The sequence below is a fragment of the Phyllostomus hastatus genome, unplaced genomic scaffold (genome assembly GCF_019186645.2).
Source record: "Phyllostomus hastatus isolate PE091 unplaced genomic scaffold, TTU_PhHast_1.1 phas_contig_58, whole genome shotgun sequence".
NCBI classification, from domain to species: domain Eukaryota; kingdom Metazoa; phylum Chordata; class Mammalia; order Chiroptera; family Phyllostomidae; genus Phyllostomus; species Phyllostomus hastatus.
The window spans coordinates 20,781,780-20,802,594 of NW_025333916.1; the positions used below are offsets into that span (position 1 = coordinate 20,781,780).

At 33.8% G+C, this 20,815-nt stretch overlaps 1 protein-coding gene across 2 annotated transcripts in view; it reads right to left on the reverse strand.

The window, feature by feature from the left end:
• POLK (DNA polymerase kappa) overlaps positions 1 to 20,815 on the reverse strand; it is a 71,148-nt gene that overhangs the window by 41,205 nt on the left and 9,128 nt on the right. For both annotated transcript variants that reach the window (XM_045847737.1, XM_045847735.1), the window contains exon 2: positions 4,008 to 4,179. In XM_045847737.1, coding sequence (XP_045703693.1) covers positions 4,008 to 4,142 — 135 coding nt within the window. In that variant the 5' untranslated portion in view covers positions 4,143 to 4,179. The remainder of the gene's footprint in view (positions 1 to 4,007; positions 4,180 to 20,815) is intronic.

The window sequence follows — 20,815 nt, forward strand, 5'->3', positions numbered from 1 at the left end:
CTGGTGTGGCTCAGTAGACTAAGCACCAACCAGTCTATGAACCAAAGGGTCACCGGTTTGATTCCCTGTTAGGACACATGCCTGGGTTGTGAGTCAGGTTCCCAGCTGGGGGCACGTGAGAGGCAACCACACATTGAGGCTTCTCTCCCTCTCTTTCTCCCTCCCTTCCTCTTTCTCTAAAAATAAATAAATAAAATCTTTAAAAAAATTTCATGGTGAAAATTTCAAAGAAGCCTCAAACAGAAAAATAGATTAGTACAATAAACACACATATAAAATTATCACTGAGATTCAACAATTAACATTTTGCTATGCTGCCTTCATTGAATTTTTTGAAGTGAACTATTTTAAAGTAAATTACAGATATAATAGCATTCAGGTATTCCATACAGTATTTTAGCATGCATTTTTTAAAATAAGGCCATTTTACTACATAATCATAACACTTTTATAACTAATAAAATGAACAATAATTCATGAATATATTGTAGTACCTTCTCCTTATCAAATGCACCTGTTTCAAATGTATTTGTTTAAGCCAGGATCCAATCAGGATCCATATGTTAAATTTGCTTATTTCACCTCGTAATTCTTTTTTTTTATTTTAATTCAATTTTCATTTATTTATATTTAGAAACAAAACTGATCATAGTACTCCAGGTTATTTTTCCATTTTTATTTTTTTAATATATTTTATTGATTCCCATTAAGTTGTCCCATTTTCCCCCCTTCACTCCCCTCCACCCTGCACACACCCTCCCACCCACATTCCCCTCCTTTAGTTCATGTCCATGTGGCATTCTTGTAAGTTCTTTAGCTTCTACATTTCCCATACTATTCTTGCCCTCCCCCTATCTTCTACCTACCATCTATGCTGCTTATTTTCTGTACCCTTCCCCCCTTCTCCTCTTCCCACTCCCCTGTTGCTAACCCTCCATGTAATCTCCATTTCTGTGGTTCTGTTCCTGTTCTAGTTATTTGCTTAGTTTGTTTTAGTTTTAGGTGTGGTTGTTAATAATTGTGAGTTTGCTGTCATTTTACTGTACATGTTTTCTATCTTCTTTTTCTTAGATAAGTCCCTTTAACATTTCATATAATAAGGGTTTGGTGAGGATGAACTCCTTTGACCTGACCTTATATCTGAGAAGCACCTTATCTGCCCTTCCATTATAAATGCAAGCTTTGCTGGGTAGAGCAATCTTGGATGTAGGTCCTTGCCTTTCATGAGGTGGATACTTCTTTCTAGCCCCTTCTTGCCTGCAAGATCTCTTTTGAAAAATGAGCTGACAGTCTGATGGGAACTCCTTTGTAGGTGACTGTCCCCTTATCTCTTGCTGCTTCTAGGATTCTCTCTTTCTCTTTCACCTTAGCTAATGTAATTATGATGTGCCTTGGTGTGTTCCTCCTTGGGTCCAGCTTCTTTGGGACTCTCTGAGCTTCCTGGGCTTCCTGGAAGTCTATTTCCTTTGCCAGAATAGGAAGTCCTCCTTTATTATTTGTTCAAATAACTTTTCTACTTGTTGCTCTTCCTCTTCTCCTTCTGGCACCCCTATAATTTGGATGTTGGAATGTTTAAAGATGTCCTGGAGGTTCCTAAGCCTCTCCTCACTTTTTTCAAATCTCGTTCCTTCCTTCTTTTCTGATTGGATGTTTCTTTCTTCCTTCTGGTCCATTTCATTGATCTGAGTCCCAGTTTCCTTCCCATCATTACTGGTTCCCCGTACATTTTCCTTTATTTCACTTAGCGTAGCCTTCATTTGTTCATCTAATTTGCAACCAAATTCAACCAATTCTGTGAGCATCCCGATTACCAGTGTTTTGAACTGTGCATCTGATAGGCTGGCTATCTCTTCATCACTTAGTTCTACTATTTCTGGAGCTTTGATTTGTTCCTTCGTTTGGGCTAATTTTTTTTTTTTTGTCCTGACACTCCTGTTATGTAATGAGGGACGGAGCCTTAGGTGTTCACCATGGCAGGGTAACCCACGTGGTTGTGTTGTGACGCAGTATATGGGGGAGGGGTCTGAGAGGGAAGAATGGCGCTTGCTTCATTCTCTGCCAAATTTCAGTCCCTTCTTCCGCTTCCCATAAGCAAATTGGGCTCCTCTTGTGCTGATTCCTTGGTGGGTGGGCTTGTGTATGTTCTAGGACCCTGTGGGTCTCTCTAGTGAACTCTCCTGTGAGGCTGGGAGTCTCTTCCGGCACCTCAACCCCCGCAGGTATTTTCAATTAGTGTTTTGAGGTTTTATTTCCCCACACTGGAGCCCAGGATCGTGCAGTCTGCCTCACTCCAAAGTTTCGCTTGGTTTATTTGCTTGAGAATGTGGGACAGCCTGGTCCACCAGCCGCCTTGTGTGCTGCACCCCTCCACAGTCCGCCACCTTGCTGGGTCCTCCAGCTGCTGCCCCATGCACTCGGGGTCTGCCAGCCACTGCTTTGCCGTGACCCCTCTGCACCCAGCAGCCTGACTCCGCCCCTCCTACCAGTCTGGATGAATATGTCTACTTTAACTCCTTGGTTGTCGGACTTCTATACAGTTCAATTTTCTGTCAGTACTGGTTGTTTTTTGTTTCTAAATTGTTATTGTCCTTATTTTGGTTGTGCAAGGAGGCACAGTGTGTCTACCTATACCTCCATCTTGGCCAGAAGTCGTTCATCTCTCAAGTTTTTCCTTTTAAAATTGTGTCTACATTTTATATTCTTAAATTATTCTTCCCTCAACTTTTTATTTTGGAATTTCTAAATCTTTAAAAGTTGAAAAAAATGGTAAAATGCACACTTATATTTCCTCTTTCAGATACAGCAAGAATTAACATCCTGCTGCATTTGATTGCTTCCTTAAGTCCTAAGTGTGCGTGTGTGCACGTGCACACACATACAACCTTCCTCCCCACTTTTGACTAAACCACTTGAAGGAAGCCGCTGTAAATATCAGCATGCATTTACTGAGAAAGAGGATATTCTTTTACATATTTATACATTTCTGCATGTATATTCCATAATATATGTATGACACCAAAAAAGTGGGAAGAGAACTATTAAAGAATTCTTTCATGATCTTTAAGAAAACCATATGTAGTTGACAGATTCGAGTACATAAAAAGAAGCAAACAAAATACTTCTGCCCAGGAAAAACTACCATAAGCAAAATAAAAAGTAAAGAATAATAAAAATAAACAGTAATCCGATGGAAAACTATGCCAAGGCTAAAAAGAAGCAGTTCGTGAAAAAAGAAATACAAATAGCTTTGAAAAGATGCACAATCTCACTTTTCAAAAGAGAAATACAAATTAATGGTACACTCTGTTACCACTGATCGACAAATCCAAGTTTCATAACATGCAGTGTTGGCATGTTTGTGGCATGATAACACATACTCTCATATATTGGCAGTGGAAATGTAGACAGATACAACCACAATGGAGGACAGCTGGGCAATTCATAACAATTGCACATGCATATATCCATTAGTGCTATCTGCACTTGGTTGAATGAGTTCACTCCTGGGACTCTCTCCTATAGCTTTACTCGCACATATGTAAAGTTATAAAATACAAGGTTATTCATTGCAGTACTGTTTGTAAAAACAAAAGACTCGAAATGATGTATGTCCAACAATCAAGATTCTGACTGGTTCAATAAATTATATCCACACATATAGCATAAAAAAAGAATAGAGGACTTTAATTCTTCAGAAAGATCTTCAGAAAGACCTCCAAGTTATATAAACTCAAACAAAAATAAAAAATGCAACAATTATAGTATTCTACTGGGATTTTTAAAAGAGAAAAAATGCATGTTATTTTGCTTTTACATACATATTATGTACACATGAAGTAGAAGACTGGATGGCAAGAGCAACAGACTAGAAAGGAGATTATTCCATACCTTTCTGTAGCTTAACAATGTTTTAACATACTAAAAATTACAATAAAAAGGATGTTTAAAACAGTGATTTTCAATAAAAATTACTAAATTAAAGACATTGAAAGAAACAAGAAACTTACCTTTGTGGCTTCCATTATAATTTTGTTTATTTTCTCTTTATCTAATCCTTCCATCCCAGCTTTATTATCATTAAGTCCCATCCTAAGCAGAAGATCATCTTTGCAACTGTCATTCTTTTCTTTTGTGCTGTCCATTGTGTAGACTTAACATTAAATGGCTTTTTTTTGTTACCTGAAAAAGCATACAAAACAAAAACTGCTTTTCAAAACATTGGGGATGGGAGGGAGGTGGACACTTACAAGTTAAAATAATATAAAAATCAGCAAGGCAAATAAAAATTGATTGTTAAGAATTTTTAGCTACTGAGAAATTATTATTCAGCTTTTAAAATTACTATTCCAAGATTATTGTACTATTGGAGAGAAACAAGGAATTAACATTTCCTGCAAGCTCTGTTCCAGCCACTATGCTTGGTGCTTTACACTTGAACCTCACATAGCAGCCCTGAAAAGTAAATATTATCCCCAATATCCAAAGAAAAGAAACCTAAAACTTAGAGCATGTTCACTGACACAAATTTGTTAGTTGGTGACAACTTCTGTGTTGAAACCCAGGATGAGTTTCCCCATATGTTTTCCCTATGTTAATATACTGTACAGGAAATAAATCTGAAACAATACTTCCTGTACTAAATATGTCTAGTTAATAGCATTTATTACCTACTGTATGCAGAGCTCCATTCTTATGGCAGTGAAAAAATAACAATCTATTCACTTTTGAGAAATTATTACATTTTGTAATGTTATATCACTTTAAGGTTAAGAAGAATCCTTTCAAATAATAATTCTTTAATATCTTTATATAGTTCTTTATAATTTACCTTCATATATATTAACTTTAAAAATTATTTATAATAACCATTCAAAACACACTTACATGTTAGGAAGAAAGAAATTGGAATTACAGGAAGGTTAAATGAATTGCCCATTATAATTCTGCTAATGAGCAAAAGAATTGTGATTTGAATCCAAGTCTTCTTACTCAAAAGTCTAATGAAGCTACCATAACATCCTAGCAGCCTCCAATTTGAGGTTCACCTCTGCTATAAGTAAATGACCAGGTGAACAGTTGCCATGAATCCACAACAAATCACGTCAGTGATTTCTTATTTACATAATTTAGAGCTCATTTACTTTTATCTAGTTAACAGCCATCACCATACATAAATTTTTTTCTTGTGATGAGAACTTTTAAGATCTACTCTCTTAGCAACTTTTAAATATGCAGTACAGTACTATTAAGTTTAGTCACCATGCTGTACACTACATTTTTGTGTCAATTTAAAACTCTAAGTTTTTACCTTTTGACCACCTTCACCCATTTCACTCCTGCTTCACTCTCAACTACCATTCTGTTCTCTGTATCTATGAGATTAATTTAGTTTTTTTTAAAAGATACCACATATAAGTGAAATCATGTAGTATTTTTCTATCTTTCTTTGACTTATTTCACTTGGTATAATGCCTGTGAGAGGACCTTTTCTCAATGTTGCTTCCATTTTTGGTACCAGCAAAGAATGAAAAAAATTATGAAAGGGAATTTGAATAGTGTGATTATTAATGACAGTTCCATTAGAAAAAAATAGTATACATCAAAGCAGTTCCAAACTTTGGTGTACATTAGACCCACCTGGAAATATTCTAAAATTCTTGATACCCATCTTGTATCTCATACCACATAAATCAGAGGTCTAGGAGTATGAGCCAAATATCAGTATTTTTAAGAGAAGTCCAGGTAATTCTGACATTCCCCAAAGTACAGAAACCACCAGTGGCATTGTTTTTCAGTGCCCAAGGGAATAGAGGTTAGTTTTCTGTTTTTATCATTTGAATTTTTTCTCTTCAACTATCATATTCAGCCTAATATTACCTAATATTTTGCCTTATGCTTTAGTAACCCAAATACTTGTCATTTTCTAGTAAAACAGGTAAATGCAATTCATTCATAATTTCCCCAAACCAACACGACCAAAGAGTGAAGAAGCTAAATGCAGACATCTGCATTTAAGCTGCCTTGTCCTTTAAATGATAAAATTTAATGAATGCTTACTACTTCACATATGGTATACTGTTAGGTCAAAAACTCTGAGAAGAGTTGAATTTGGTTCTCAATTAGGTCAGAAGAACTGAGCCATCAGCAATACTGGCAATAGGAAAAGTTGTGATAGAGTTAATTTTCAGCTATCATCCTGTCTCATTGATGTCCAGTTACCAGCCAATTTATGTCCCATTTCATGGGCATGGGCTTACTATCATCTATAGGCTAGGACCTCCAAGTTTGAAGATCCAGTCCAAATCCACGTCCGACATCTCAAGTTTAATATGTCCAAAACGGATCTTTTCATATGCCTCCATCCCCCAAAGCAGATTCAATTGCAGCCTTTCTTATCTCAGTTGAAGGCAAGTCTAATCCCTTTCCATTGCTCATGCAAATAAGCTTCTAGTCATTCTTGACCTCACTCTTTCAAGTACATCCCACATCAAACTGTCAGGAAATCCTGTGGGCCCTGCTTTCAAAATGTGCCCTGAATTTAACCACTGCTCGTTATTCTCACTCTAGTCTAAACTACCATTATTATCTCTTCCCTGGATTATTGCAATAGCCTCTTGAATAGTCTCTTGTTTCTGCCCTTTTCTTCCCGCTGTCAATTATCAACACAGTAGCCCGAATGATTCTTTTAAATCACAAATTAGGCCATGTCACTCTTCTGCTAAAAACTGTATGGTGGTACCTCATTTCACTCTAGAATAATCCAGTCTTTAATAATCTGGATCCCAGTTTCTTGTTTCCTGTCTACCCTCCTATTCAGTTTATATCATTTCTCAATCTTCTATTCACATACCAAGGTCATGGTATGTGAAATCACATTAAATCACATTAAAAGATCGGGAGAAAAACTGCTTTTCTTAAGTTAATAATTTAAAAATATTTGTAGTTTTTCCGTATTTCAACATTAAGTATGTAAGGAGGTCAAGTATATGAGCTTAAACAACCTCCAATTTTATAACTCTTATTCTCCTAAGATATTTAATGGTTAAACTAATTTTTTAAGCTTTTAGGACTTGTATGAGAAAATAAGAATATTTTGGATTTACATAATAGAATGCTTGCTAGGCTCCATTAATATTCAGAAGATCCTAGTTTATATTTATCCTTTGGGAAATTAAGTTGCTTTGTTAAATTTAATTTCTTTAACTAAATACTTCCCAATTATATCTAAATCTAAGAAAAATTATTCTTCTGTAATAAACAAAGTAATAAACAACAGATTAAGTTTTAGTATACTTGGGTCCCTATCAGTTCCTTTTGGTATTTTCATTCATGTCACTGTGGTGAGCCTGTTTTCTGTTTCTATTATTTAGTATTTCTGTTATTTACAAATTTCTAAAATCTCTCATTAGTCCTAGTTATGTCTTTTCTTCCCATTAGTTCTTACTGAGTTTCTTTATCTAGAAATACATAAATCGAAAGGGAGAGCTTCTAGCAGAGATGATCACATAATACCACAAAGTATGAAGATTTTCCATATTTCTCTGGGATATGAGATTTGATATTACAAGTGGCATTAGAAAGGCAGCATATAAAGTCAGTGATTAGTATGGTGTTTGCTAGAGGATAAACTCACTAAATAGTTGTTAGTAAGTTAAGCAAATTTTCAAAGCTTAAGAAATCACTTGCCTTACTTTCTTCTTTTTAAGATAAAGAGACTATATAAGGTAACAGGGTACACTGTAAGTAAGCATCCTTGAAAAAATGTCAAAGTTCACAGATCATACAAATGAATTTTGTTTTGCTTCCAAAAAAGTATTTGTCCTATGATTACTATGCACTATCACATATGAAGTCCCAACATCTATGAATGGATATAACTGTGACTTTATAAACAAAATTTTTTTTGAAAAATAAAACTGTCAAACATTTTTATAGCTTGATATTACAGAAAAACCTGTTTCACTTCAACTCAGAAGCACAAACAGTAATACACATCTCAAAGGAAAGAACTCTCAGTTCTTGTGGTGTAAGCATATTGTTTAAAAGCACTTTTCTCTGGAAATGTTCAAATTCCTCCCAGTCTGATTCTACCACTGACTATTCAGGTTACCGCTTAAAAAACATAAGGCCAACCAATACTTTTGGTGGTAATAAGAATGGAAAATTAGGATTTTTCAAAAGGGATTCTAAGGAAGTTTTTGTGTGGTAGGGCCCTACCTACCTATTTAAAAAAGCACACAAAATCTGTGTAAACAATATCACAAGCACTAAGCATATTGACCAAAGTCACTTACAATTAGTATCAGAAATGTATGCAAAATATACTAATAAGAGAAAGAGAGGGAATGGAGCCGAAAAAGAAAGAAGAGGGTAAAGAGAAGAAGGAAACATGAAACTATAGGGAAGTTCCTAGGTAGAACTTGCTTCCTATTTCTAATATACTATAAGTAACCAAACCCAATAAGCCCCCCCCAAAATCCCTATATGCTTTAAGAACAAATATTATTTTTAAACCCTCCAAATGTTCACACATTTAATGTTTGTTTGAATAGATTAAGCACCCAGCACAAAACTTCAGATTGTGATTATATTTTCTTTTTACTGTCTAAATTTAAATACAATAAGGTAAAGAGTAGTACCTTAATTTTAAAGTAGTAATTTTCAAATATCTGGCTTAAAAAATTTTTTTTCAGTTTCATTTCTTATATATTTTTTAATTTTCAAGAAAATAAAATCAGAAGCCCAAGACTTTAACAGATTATGTTCAATGTTTCTCTCCAATTATTTCATGCAAATGTGTGCACACATACTCTCAAACCACATACCTGCCATTCTTCTATGATAGGAACAACTATATTTTTTAGCTTCAGCTTTTATTAACTTTACAAAATAAGATGTACAAAAATTTCAAAATTACTTCAGAGTGGATTATTTGAAAGATTTTTAAAATATGCATGTGTGACCGAGAGAAATAACTAAAATATTATAACCCCACAGATCCAAACCAAGGATACATAAGCTAAAAGAAAACTCAAGTTTTCACCAAGGACATAAAGACTACTACTGTGCAACAGAGAACAACGCGCGTATTTTTTCAGGTGCCTTTTCCTTCCTGTGTTTTCTATTCATTTAACTTATTCCAGAAAAGAATGGGCAGAGGTAGTTAAAAAACCTACACTCTACCTAGTCTTAGAGGCAGATAAAATGCATTCTTATAGAATAATAAATTGAAACTATTTGTTTCTTTAGTACAGAACGGAAAGTATCCTGACACAAAACACATTAACTAAAGGGCCAATTCAAAGGTAAATTACCCAAAGTGAAGTTCCTATTTTGATGATGAGTTGCATATTTTGTAAAAAGTCTGGCAGGTTCTGTAACAATGAAAACTTTGTTTATACTCAGAAATAAACACACTCAAGATATTTAACAACTGTGAAAAACTAAATTTATATCTTATAGAAGTTGATTGTTTCTGGGATGTTGATTTATTAACATGAAGGAGTTAGGCTGAGAGGTTCTTTCTTTGGGTACTAGAGCAAGTCAGCAAAAAAGCAGCAGTGATAATGTACAGACTAATTTTGTTTTAGTTGAAGTATTATAGTAAAGTGCACAATGTTTAAAAGATATTTCAATACAACTATTACCCACAAGTTATTGTATTCTCAATAAAAGGAGGAAAGTGTTCTTCTGCAGGGGTGTCAAATTCATTTTCATGGGGAGCCACATCAGCCTCATGGATACCTTCAAAGGGCTGAATGTAATTTTAGGACTGTATAGATGTTAACTCCTTCACTAGGAGCAAGGAGCTCGGCACTGCCGCTGGGTAGAAACAAGGTGGAGGGCCAGCTCTGTCTCACTGGCCTTGTGTTTGCCACCTGTGTTCTATAGTATAGTACCTTTTTAGATACTGTAATAATGTTTTAAAAATTTTAAAATATATTGGTTTTAGAGGGAGAGGGAGGGAGGGAGAAGGGAGGGGAAAGAGAAGGAGAGAGAGAGAGAGAGAGAGAGAGATGGGTGTGTGTTGTTCCCCTTATGTATGCACTCATCGGCTAATTCTTGCATGTGCCCTCACCTGGGATGACACCTGCAACCTTGGGGTATTTGGACGATGCTGGAACCAACTGAGCACCCAGCCAGGGCTAGTACAGTAATAATTTAAGTTTTACACAAATGTCACCATTTTAATATAAAACTACATAAAAAGCCAGGATAATAAGATAGGGTTACACTACTACTGGAAAATTCAGCCGTTATACTCTTTATTGCTATAATGTATTGTGTTCTACATCATTGGAAGGAAAATACTTGAAAAATAAATTTAATAAATTATGCATTATTTTATTTTATTTTCCTATCCTGGAAAAATAATCCTTTCAATTACCCACCTCTGACAAACTGCTCCAGTTTTTATGAATTTTAATCTTGACATTATTTCTTGGTTTGCTGCTGATTTCTTAGGTTTCTTACAGCTCCAATAGTCTATGGCAGGAGTTGAAAGCACTTTCACAACCTAACTCTTGGCAAATGAAATCTTAAGTAAAACCTCAAACTTTTCCTTAAATCTTTATTCTAGGAATGCTGTGGAGCTCTCCTACAATTCCTTCATATATGTTCTACCGCTAATGTAAAAGCATAAATATATAGCCTACAGAAAAGGGAAAGTTAACAGTAACCTTCATTTCTTTGATTTTCCTAATTCCTTAGAAATATCTATTGAACACTGATATACAATATATTGAAATGGTTATCAACTCCAAGACTGCATTAATAGTTTCCAGATAACTTGTTTACTAATTGATGAATTTTGAAAGGTGGTTTCCATAAGAAGCTCTGAAAATCATTAGTTAGTTTTTTTATTGATCTTATACAATTCCTGAAAGCCAGAAACAAAAAAATTAAACATCCAGAAAATAGTACTCCAAAATTTGTCAAGCATGGGGAAAAAAATCAAAACAAAACAAAAACAGCAGCAAATTGTGATTTTGGAGTGATTGAACCAAAATGATTTAAAACACACCCTCATACCATCCCCTTGCTTTAGTAAACCAAAAGCCCACAATAATCTGACTTTTTAAAAATCACACTCTGTTAAAGGACTTTGGTTTAAAAATATTTACAAACCATTTACAAACTATTATTGACACTGTTATGAAAATATACTTAGACAGATATGATATAGAAGAGCATCTGATAACAAAACATCTGGAATTTACATTAAAGTAACAAAAATATTTATTCTCAATTGATGAGATGATCTCTCCTCTTCCCAGGGTTATATGCTATAACTGGGGGCTGGGGGGAGGAGGTAATAATGATTTGTATTTAGTGATATTTGTCTTGAAGTTTCAAATAACATTAAAGGAAGGTTTGTAAAAGGAAGTATTTGGTTAAAAAAAACTTGCAAAACACTGAGCTAGAATAATTTATTAAACCATCATCTGTTATACAATAAATAATTTATGTAGCTAAAGAGAACTATTAACTCATAAAAGGAAAAGCAGTCCATATTTACTGATATTTATTGTTTCCTTAATGAGAGCTAAATACACTAACTGCTTATTTTAACCTACAGAAGACTTAATAAAGAGTTCAGTTCCAGGCGGCATTTTGATAGAGTGCAAAGAGTGCATGCTTTGAAGCCAGATAGTTCCTGGTTTTCAATTTAAACTCTGAAGCTTAGTTAGCTGTGTCTTCTTCGTCAATTTATGTGATTTCAAGGTCTATAAATCTTGGTCTCCTGGTCTGTAACACTTTCTTTCCAGGGTTGTTGAGGGTTAAATGACTAATATGTAAGAGCCCTAGCACAGTAAACACACAGTAAGCATGCAAGAATGCGGATTCTCTCCTCTCACTTTCATTCTTGCTTATTTCTCTAAAATGTGACTAAGCCTACTGGGCTGGCTGCAAACATGAGCATGTAACTGAGAAGTAATAGAAAAACAAGAAAAATCAGTATTCCTAAATAAATGACAAGGGAAAAAAAGTAACCACCACCAACACATATTCAAAATGCTAGGTGAAACTTAAAGGAAGTCAGAAAGAACAAATAACCTGCCACTCCCTCCACCCCTCACTACCCCCACCTCAGAGCTTGTGGAACTCAGTAAACCAAGAGAATATTTTTCATGGCTCTAAGGCTTTACTATTGACATGATCCTAAAATTCAAAGGAAGGTATCAAGCAGCAGTTATATTAGTTTACTTTAAGTCAATGAATGCAGTATAAAGGAAGCCAGCTCTTCAGATACACATGAAATTTCACCATTAATATCTAATGTTGAGTTTGATCTCATAATGATTAACTATATGAATGCACTGACATAATGCATTTTTAATGACTGATTTAAACATCATATATATTACTGTCTAGAATATATGCAGAAATGCTTTATATTATTGAAGTTTGCCAAATATATGTATTTTTAACGTAAAAATCAAATTAATATACTTATAAGAATAAATCAAGTTCTCAAAGTTTTTAATTAAATCTCAGAATATCCCCAAGAAAATTTCTAGAACTCTAATTTATAATGTGCTTATTAAAAAAATGTAAATATCTGACAAATGCTCGTATTAACAGATCATTCCAATCCCTTAATCTAAAAATGCATTTGGTATTATTTAACCTTCACAGGTAAGTAAGACCACCTCTGTGTATGGAGAACACCATACTTTTCTTAAAAAACACAAAATGAATCCCATACCTTGGTTTCCTTGTGAAACTTTGCTTTTTGATTTTCATTACAATATTAACCTTTCTGACCAGGCCTCAAAGGGTTAGGAGTCAAGCAGACTAAAAGCAACATCCATTTATTCAACAGAGATTAGACAAAGATAGCTTATTACCTTTTTTACTAAAAAGGTTTAGAGCTAAGAATAATAGCAACCTAGTTTTGGGATTTAAAATCTGGCTTCTTGCTACGTGACTATAATTTCTAAAAGGTTAAAATAAAGCATTACTCTATATTAAAGTAAGAGCTTAAGTTTATCAGATTTCAGAATTTTAAACAATAATGGTATTAGCATATTTACAAAATCTAAAATAATCTTTTTTTCCATCCTCACCTGAGGACAGGCTTATTGATTTTAGAGACATAAAACATGGATACAAGAGAGAAACATTGATCAGCTGCTTCTCCTGCATGCCCCAACTGGGGCCTGAACCTGCAGCCTAGGCATGTGCCCTGACAGGGAATCAAATCGGCGACCTTCTGGTTTATGGGATGATGCTCCAACCAAATGAGACACAACAGTCAAGGCTGAAACCTAAGTTAATCTTAATCTTTTTGCCAAAACCACTTGCCCAACTCCAGTAAATTGTTGATTAACTCTGACCCTATTATTAACTCTGCACATAGTATAGCACTATAAAAATTGATCAAATGTCGACAGTAGCCTCCAGCATATAAAGCATTTATTTCTACACTGTCACACTAAAAACACTAAAAAACAAAATTTCATCTACAAATGAACTATGCATTTCCTGATGCTACTAAAAAAATTACCTTTAATGATACTTACAGATGCCAGGAAAACAAGATAAAGGAACCAAATGCTAATGTGTAATTGACTCACTTCTTACAAACAGAATATAGCAGAAGCAGAAGTGATGACATTGCACGCCTAAAAATTGGTTATAAAAGGATGTGACTTCCATCTTTGAGGCTCTCAGTCTTCCTTGGATTACTCGTCTGAGGAAGCCAGCTGTTTGGTAGTGGGTCCTCCTCCAGTCAGGTCTTCAGAAAAACCTGGACAAGTCTGACCACTACCTTACAAGCTAGAGGAACCCAGCTAAGCAAAGCTGGGATCCTTGGTCCACAGAAACTGTGAGATAGTAAATTTTAGCTTATTCTCAAATTCTGTGATTATCTCATCACAGCTCAATGCTGATCTACAGACCACATTTTAAGTAGCACTACCATAAAACAACTGTACTAAAGATTATTGTTTTCATTTGAATAGATGAAAATTTAAAACATACTAATAAACTGATCAACTAAACAACTTTTATGCCACATGACTATTTTCTCCTAGAATCTGTGAAAGAAAAAAAATAACAATATTTTTTGTAGTACTTAAGACATTTAAAATACAGATTTCAAGAGAGCAAAAACTGGTACTGTGCTAGGCCACTGAGCCTGTTATTTAATAAATGTATGTTGAATGAATGTTGGGCAGATTAATAGACACAAAGGAATAAAATTAATGGAAATACCTCAGTTAAGTATTTTTAATGCAATAACTGTAGAAGTTAACATTTACACACATTAATCCATTTAATCTTCATAAAAGATGAGGAAACTAAGGTGTAGATTTAGTAGGTACCTTAGATAAGGTCATACAAACTAGGGACTGTATTTCAGGTCTGGCTTAAAAGCTATCACACTTACTATAAACACAAAGAAACTAAAATAGAAAATTAGTGGAATCTTACCAAAAAAGATGAAACAACACTTGTTTTGTTGACTGATAATGGAAGTAACATAAAAGTGGTATGAACAATAATAGATAAAATATCACATATTACTGTAATAGAAAGCACAATCTATGTTTAAATTTAGTCTTAAATGATGTCATAACTTTGAGCACTCTCTAATAGCCTAAGTCTTCAAATGAAGATATGAAATGATGACAAGGAACTCAAATAAAGTTATGAAAATATGTTCATTCAGACTTTTCTAAAAAGCCTGACCTTTTCAGAGAAACATTTATAGATGAGGTTTCTTGAGTATCCTAAAATGGGAGAAAGATTGCACAGTGAAAAATACACTTGGGGATCAACTGCAGATCTGAAGAGCAATTTGTTCAATAATCATGGCATCTAAAACAAACAGTTCATTTTTACCAGGCATTGCCTTACCTAATAACATAGATAAAAAAGAGTAATAACAAAGCCTAAAGCAACACAGAAAATAAAGAAAAGCATTATACTTAAAAAGAATGACTTCTTTTTCCTGAAAATGAGAGCTTCCTAAATCTTATCTTTGTACAAGTGAAAGTAACAGCAAAAATGATTTCTCTTTTATAGTACTGTCAGTGGTTTCTTCCTTTCTCATGATACAGCTGGAAAAGCTTAATAAAAACTTTTAAAATAAAAAAGCTTTTCTCTAAAGTTAGAGAATATGAAACATAAAAATAAAAATTATTAAATTCCATAAAGGTTGGCTGCTTTGCTAAAAATATGCATGATTAACAGTTTTTAAAAAACTATACCGTATGCCAGGCAGGTACTAAATGCTTAAGTAGTATGCTCTCAGTTATTCCTCATGATTACTCACCAATTTAGATATTATCCCAATAAAGTATATATTAGTAAAATATGTAAGGAAATTGCTCCACTGTTTTCTAACCTCTTGTTATTTCCGTTAAGACCATGATCTTTCAAATTGTTGCTCCCTGTAGGTGATATTTCTTTCTTTCTCTCGCTCTCTTTTTTTTTTACTGCTTTCAAGTTTTTCTCTTAATCTTTGATTTTCAACAGTTTGACCATGGTGTGGCTAGGCACGTCCCTTCCTTCAAAGGACAGAGCTGGACCAGGTTTCTGTATTTTCCATGAACACTTTACACCCACTTTCTCTTCACCAGTCCTTCTAAGAGCTGGAAGGTTTTCTCTGTTCCTAACATGCAGCCAGGCTGCCTTCCTCATCCCCTCCTACCCTTATATTGCGTATATTTTCATGTTGTTCTATTTTTCCAAAATACCCCCAAATAAGGAAGAAAAAGGAGGCTTTCCAAGGCTTCAAAAATTCCCAGTTCCTTTTTCAAGAGTGTGACCTACAAAAAGCTGTTTGAATTATGTACCTCTTTTAACTTCTATGTGCAATATCAAGAACTATACTAATCCTAATCACAAAATAATTTGGGTCTCCTTCCATAAAAATCTAGCAACAATCACTGGAAAGAAGCAAAGGTCTTTTTGAAGAAAGCCTTTGTCTTTGGAGTTCAGCAATATTTCTTTACTGCTCACATCTCTTCAAGCGTCTGCCTGGGGGCTAAAGTAAATATTGCTACATGTCAGTTATCGATCCCCTTGACGGCACTTGATTTTAGATGATTCTCTCAGGTTGTGATTGTGAAGTATGATTCTACTGTGAAATGCTTGCTACAGTGGGATCTATATGATAGCCATGCTTTTATATGTAAAAAAAAAAGAAAAATTCTGTTACTTTAGGTATTTCTAACAAAAATAGCCTATTCAAATGTCTCAATGGGCAAATATTTATTATATATTTTACATGTGAATTTTTATACATCTATTTTTTACTGTAAAAATTTCACTAGATTAAGCAAAGATAAATGAACTAGTAATATATTAAGCTGTGCTTTAATCTTTAAGATAAGTTCCTTATTTGGTCAACTTATTATTTTGGAATGAATTACAATGGCTAACCCTTTCACCTGAGATAGGAGAAGGAAATACCAACTGTTCAGGTTTGATTATGAAATAAAATTTAAGAAATGTAATTATATTAACCATTGGTGTACCACAAGGATCTATTAGACCCAATTTTAGGTTTTGAGTTTCTTTGAGCAACTTCATTTGTAAGCATTAATGTTTCATATCTTATTTTTTCTTAGAAAGCTTCCAAAAGAACAAAAACAATAAAAAAAAACAATTTATTCATTTTCTAACAGACTAAAATTCCCTCTATCTTGCAAAATTTCTATATGGATCTATTTTATCATCCTCGGAATTATGTAATCATTATTCATCAATTATTTTTAAGAGTTAAGCTCAGAAATAAAATAATAAAATGAAATAATAGTATGACCTAGATGGATGATCTAGTAGTAAAATAAATCATCACTATTACATCATCTTTCAGTTTTCTTATTGTATTTTGCTCACAGTATCAAATCTTTGAAAGAAAGTATAAGAGTAGTACAGAGACACCATTTTTGCAGGAATTTTATGAGGGGTATCTTTTGTTAAACATAGTTGAGTTCTGAATTTTTCACATCAGCAAAGAGAAGAAAATTGACAGAGGAGTTTCACATTATTAGACAAATCAGAAGACAAATGCAAAGAGACTAATAGCATTCTAGACTATAATGATGGTGAAACTGACCTTATATGCAAAATCTCACACTATGAATTTTCAGATGATTCAAATATATTTTCTGAAGCTCAAGAATCAATGAGTAAAACAATGCATTTTTAAGAATAAAAAGCAAATATGGCAATCCCACCCGGTCATTCATTCAACAGGAAGAATATCACAAAGTACTTTGCAGTAAGAACATGGAATACAGCATTTTGCTAACAGGATGTATGACAGTATTCTTTCATCCTTTATGATGTTTGAGCACTAAGTTACTTAAAATAGTTTGTAAGTAAGCAAATGCTTAAGGTAGATGCATATAAAAGGGAATAGGAAGAGAACAAGTGATGTAGAAATGAAAGCTTATTGGACTTACAATTTTAACTGGTGTTTGTATATATAAAAATGAAAATGTTTTGCAATTATGGAAAATGGTTGCTTTCTCTTTACAAGGTTATGAGATATCAAAGTTTTCAATGTTATTGTATTTTGACCATATAACTGCAAGATAAAAAGGACCATAAGTAATGATAAGCTAGATCTATTAAAGATGCATATTAAGCCCTAGCTGGTGTGGCTCAGTGGACTGAGTGCCAGCCTGTGAACTGAGGGGTTGGTGGTTCAATTCCTGGTCAGGGCACATGCCTGGGTAGCAGGCTGGGTCCCCATTTGGGGGCATGCAAGAGGCACATTGTTGTTTCTCCCCCTCTCTAAAATAAATAAAATCTTTAAAAAAAGATGCATATTAAATTTGGAACCTTTATTTCAAGATGGATAGTTCCAGGACCATGCATAAAAGTTGATGAGCAGCTAGTTGCTTTAAAGGGACACTACCTATTTTATGGAAATATGGAATAATAAATTTGAGTTTATTTAAGTTTCAATTTTTATTACTACAATTTCTAATGAAGTTCACTATCCCTTGGTTACTTCTCAAGACTATTAATAAATTATTCAAAGTATAAATAATTAAAATGATGATAAATGCCAATGACTATTTTTCCTAAGCTAAATCAAAACATAGTTCCTTTATCAACATTAGACAAAAGGAAAATTGCAACAGTCTCCCGAGATCACTTAAAGTATCTATGGGTAATTAGAACATAGAAAAAAAAACATAAACTGGCTACATAATAAGCTATTATTGCAGCTTAAAAATGTATATGGATGCATTTTCTTTTAGGAAAATTGTCAAATTAAAGAAAAACTATGCAACATATTAGAATGTAATCTGGCTCTAACAGGTGCTCAAATGTTTAATCATTTTAGGATAGCTTGGTGGTTTTTTTTAGTCTAAAATCAATTTTATATGTATCGAAAGTACATATTATAAGCCTCTGAGGTTGAAAAGTCTGGAATCAATTATTCACCAACTATAGGCATCCTAACTTTTGAACTTTTATTTCTTGATACGTAAAATAAAGATAATGTCTATCCTGTAGGATTTTTGTGAACAGCGAACACTAGATGTAATAATCCTAAAACAATGACATTGGGTAGGTCCTTCTTCCTTACATGAAGCTGTGATGGAATCTGGTTCTTCAGTTTCTCTTAAATTTCTACCATGCTAGTGATTTCAATTCTGGACCTTGTTGATTGCCCTTCCTACAGCTTCCTTTCAATCATCAACCGACTAAACTTATTCCATTCATCTGTAAATATTTCCTGAATACTTACTATGTGACAAGAAGTTTTAAATCTTTACTTGATCTTTAATAATGTAGCTGTTAAAAGCATATCAATATCTTTATACACTTAATTATTGCCTATATTCCTAGATGTAAAAATGTTACAAACAATGAATCCATGGAAGATGTGGCCTATATGTCATATTTATAGCACCTCAACCAGGATCATCAATAATATAGCAGATTCTAATGAGGATGAAGATAAACTGTATAATCATAAACTGTCTGTATCACCATAACAACATGTGTTTCTATAGCAATAATTTTCAGCATACTTGACTAAGAAGAAGAGGATCTGAAATTATAGTAAAAGTGAAACAATGAAAAGACTGGGAAGTAAAAGAGGAAGCAAAACACATTTACACAATAGCTATCATAAGGATTCTACTAATACTTAAAAAAACACATTGCTTTACACAGTGTGACTAACGTATTAACAAAATAATTTCTCAGTGTAACAGCAAAAGAAGTTAAAAGTTAGAGATTCAAAAGCTTGGGGAAGAGGAAGCAAAAACATTTACAAAATAGCTATCACAAAGATTCTACTAATACTTAAAAATAACATTGTTTTATATAGTATGACTTTATAAAGTATGACACGTTGACAAAATAATCTCTCAGTGTAACAGCAAAACAAGTTAAAAGTTAAGAGATTCAAAAGCGTGGGGGAAAAAACAAAAAGAAAGTATGTACATGCAGAGTGGATGCTAATATCACTGTTCACCTATCATTGATGCATACTGTGTACTGTTTAAAGAATTTTTACTGTTATAGTGAAACCTAGAAAACACTTCTTGATACATTTTTTTCCTACAAAACCAAATACATGTAAATAAAAGATAATGGAATACAATTTCAATTTTATTTAACAGCAAGAAAGCACATTTCTGCTTGGACCATGCCTAGCTTGGCTCTCTCTCTGTACAACAGGAAATATAATAAAAGCATAGCTCTTTGAAATTCTTTTTCTGAAATCATTGTCTTATTGCTGAATGTCAGAACTTTCTGTGGGATACAACACATTCCTAAATAACTACATGCAGTGCATTAAGGCATCAATTGTCCTCAGGGAGTTAAATAGTAAAAGTCATCACACAAGGGAGTCTATGATATACATGCAAAGTTATCTTGTGGATCAAAATAATAGAGTAAGACCAGGCGGTATGAGCATAATTCAGTATTAATAACTGAAAGTAACTGAAGATTCTTTGGGTCCAAATGGAGTGTTGGTGGTTAGAAACAGAACAAAGAAAGCAAGCAATATTGGTCACGCCTACTTAAATACCCATCCCATAAAATGGATAACCTAACTTAGTGCTATTAACCATTTAGAATCAAAATTATTCCCCTTGGACAAAAACAAAATATAAGACTGGGATGTACAAAATCAAGTCTATATTTGAGACCAGGATATAAATATAAATCACAGGACCTGGGAAAATGAGGAGAAGATGAGGGGTACTCGGAATGCTGAGGTGAGAAACAGGATCGAAGTCAGAATTATGAACAGGCATAATATAAGCTTCTCTTCCCTATCCCCGTGAGTAAAGTAAAACAGGATAGAAGGCATGTTACAAAGTTTCTATTGTAACTTATTTTTCTCCCAGCTTCTATGCTCACCTACTCCATCCTCTAATTTTCCCATCACTGCTGCCAATGCCTGCTATGGTAGAGGAGGAATAAAGGAAGAGGAAAGGTAGTAACAGATAATAGTAATACACAACACACATAAACAATAGTAATGCAGGGAGAAAAGGGAGGAATGAAGAGGGAAAACTGTGCAGTAGTTCCCTCTTATCTGTGGTCACCCATGGTCTGAAAATATTACATGGAAAATTCTGGAAATAAACTATTGGTAAGTTTTAAATTGTGCACCATTCTAAGAATCATGACAAAATCTCATGCTATCCCCTTCCATCCTACCATGGATGTAAATTGCCTCTTTGTCCAGTGCATCAATAATGTATGTACAAAACATTAAGATATTTTGAGAGAGACCAGTGACATAACTTTTACTACAGTATATTGTCATAATTGTTCTATTTTATTATTTGTTATTGTTCTTAATCTCTTACTGTGG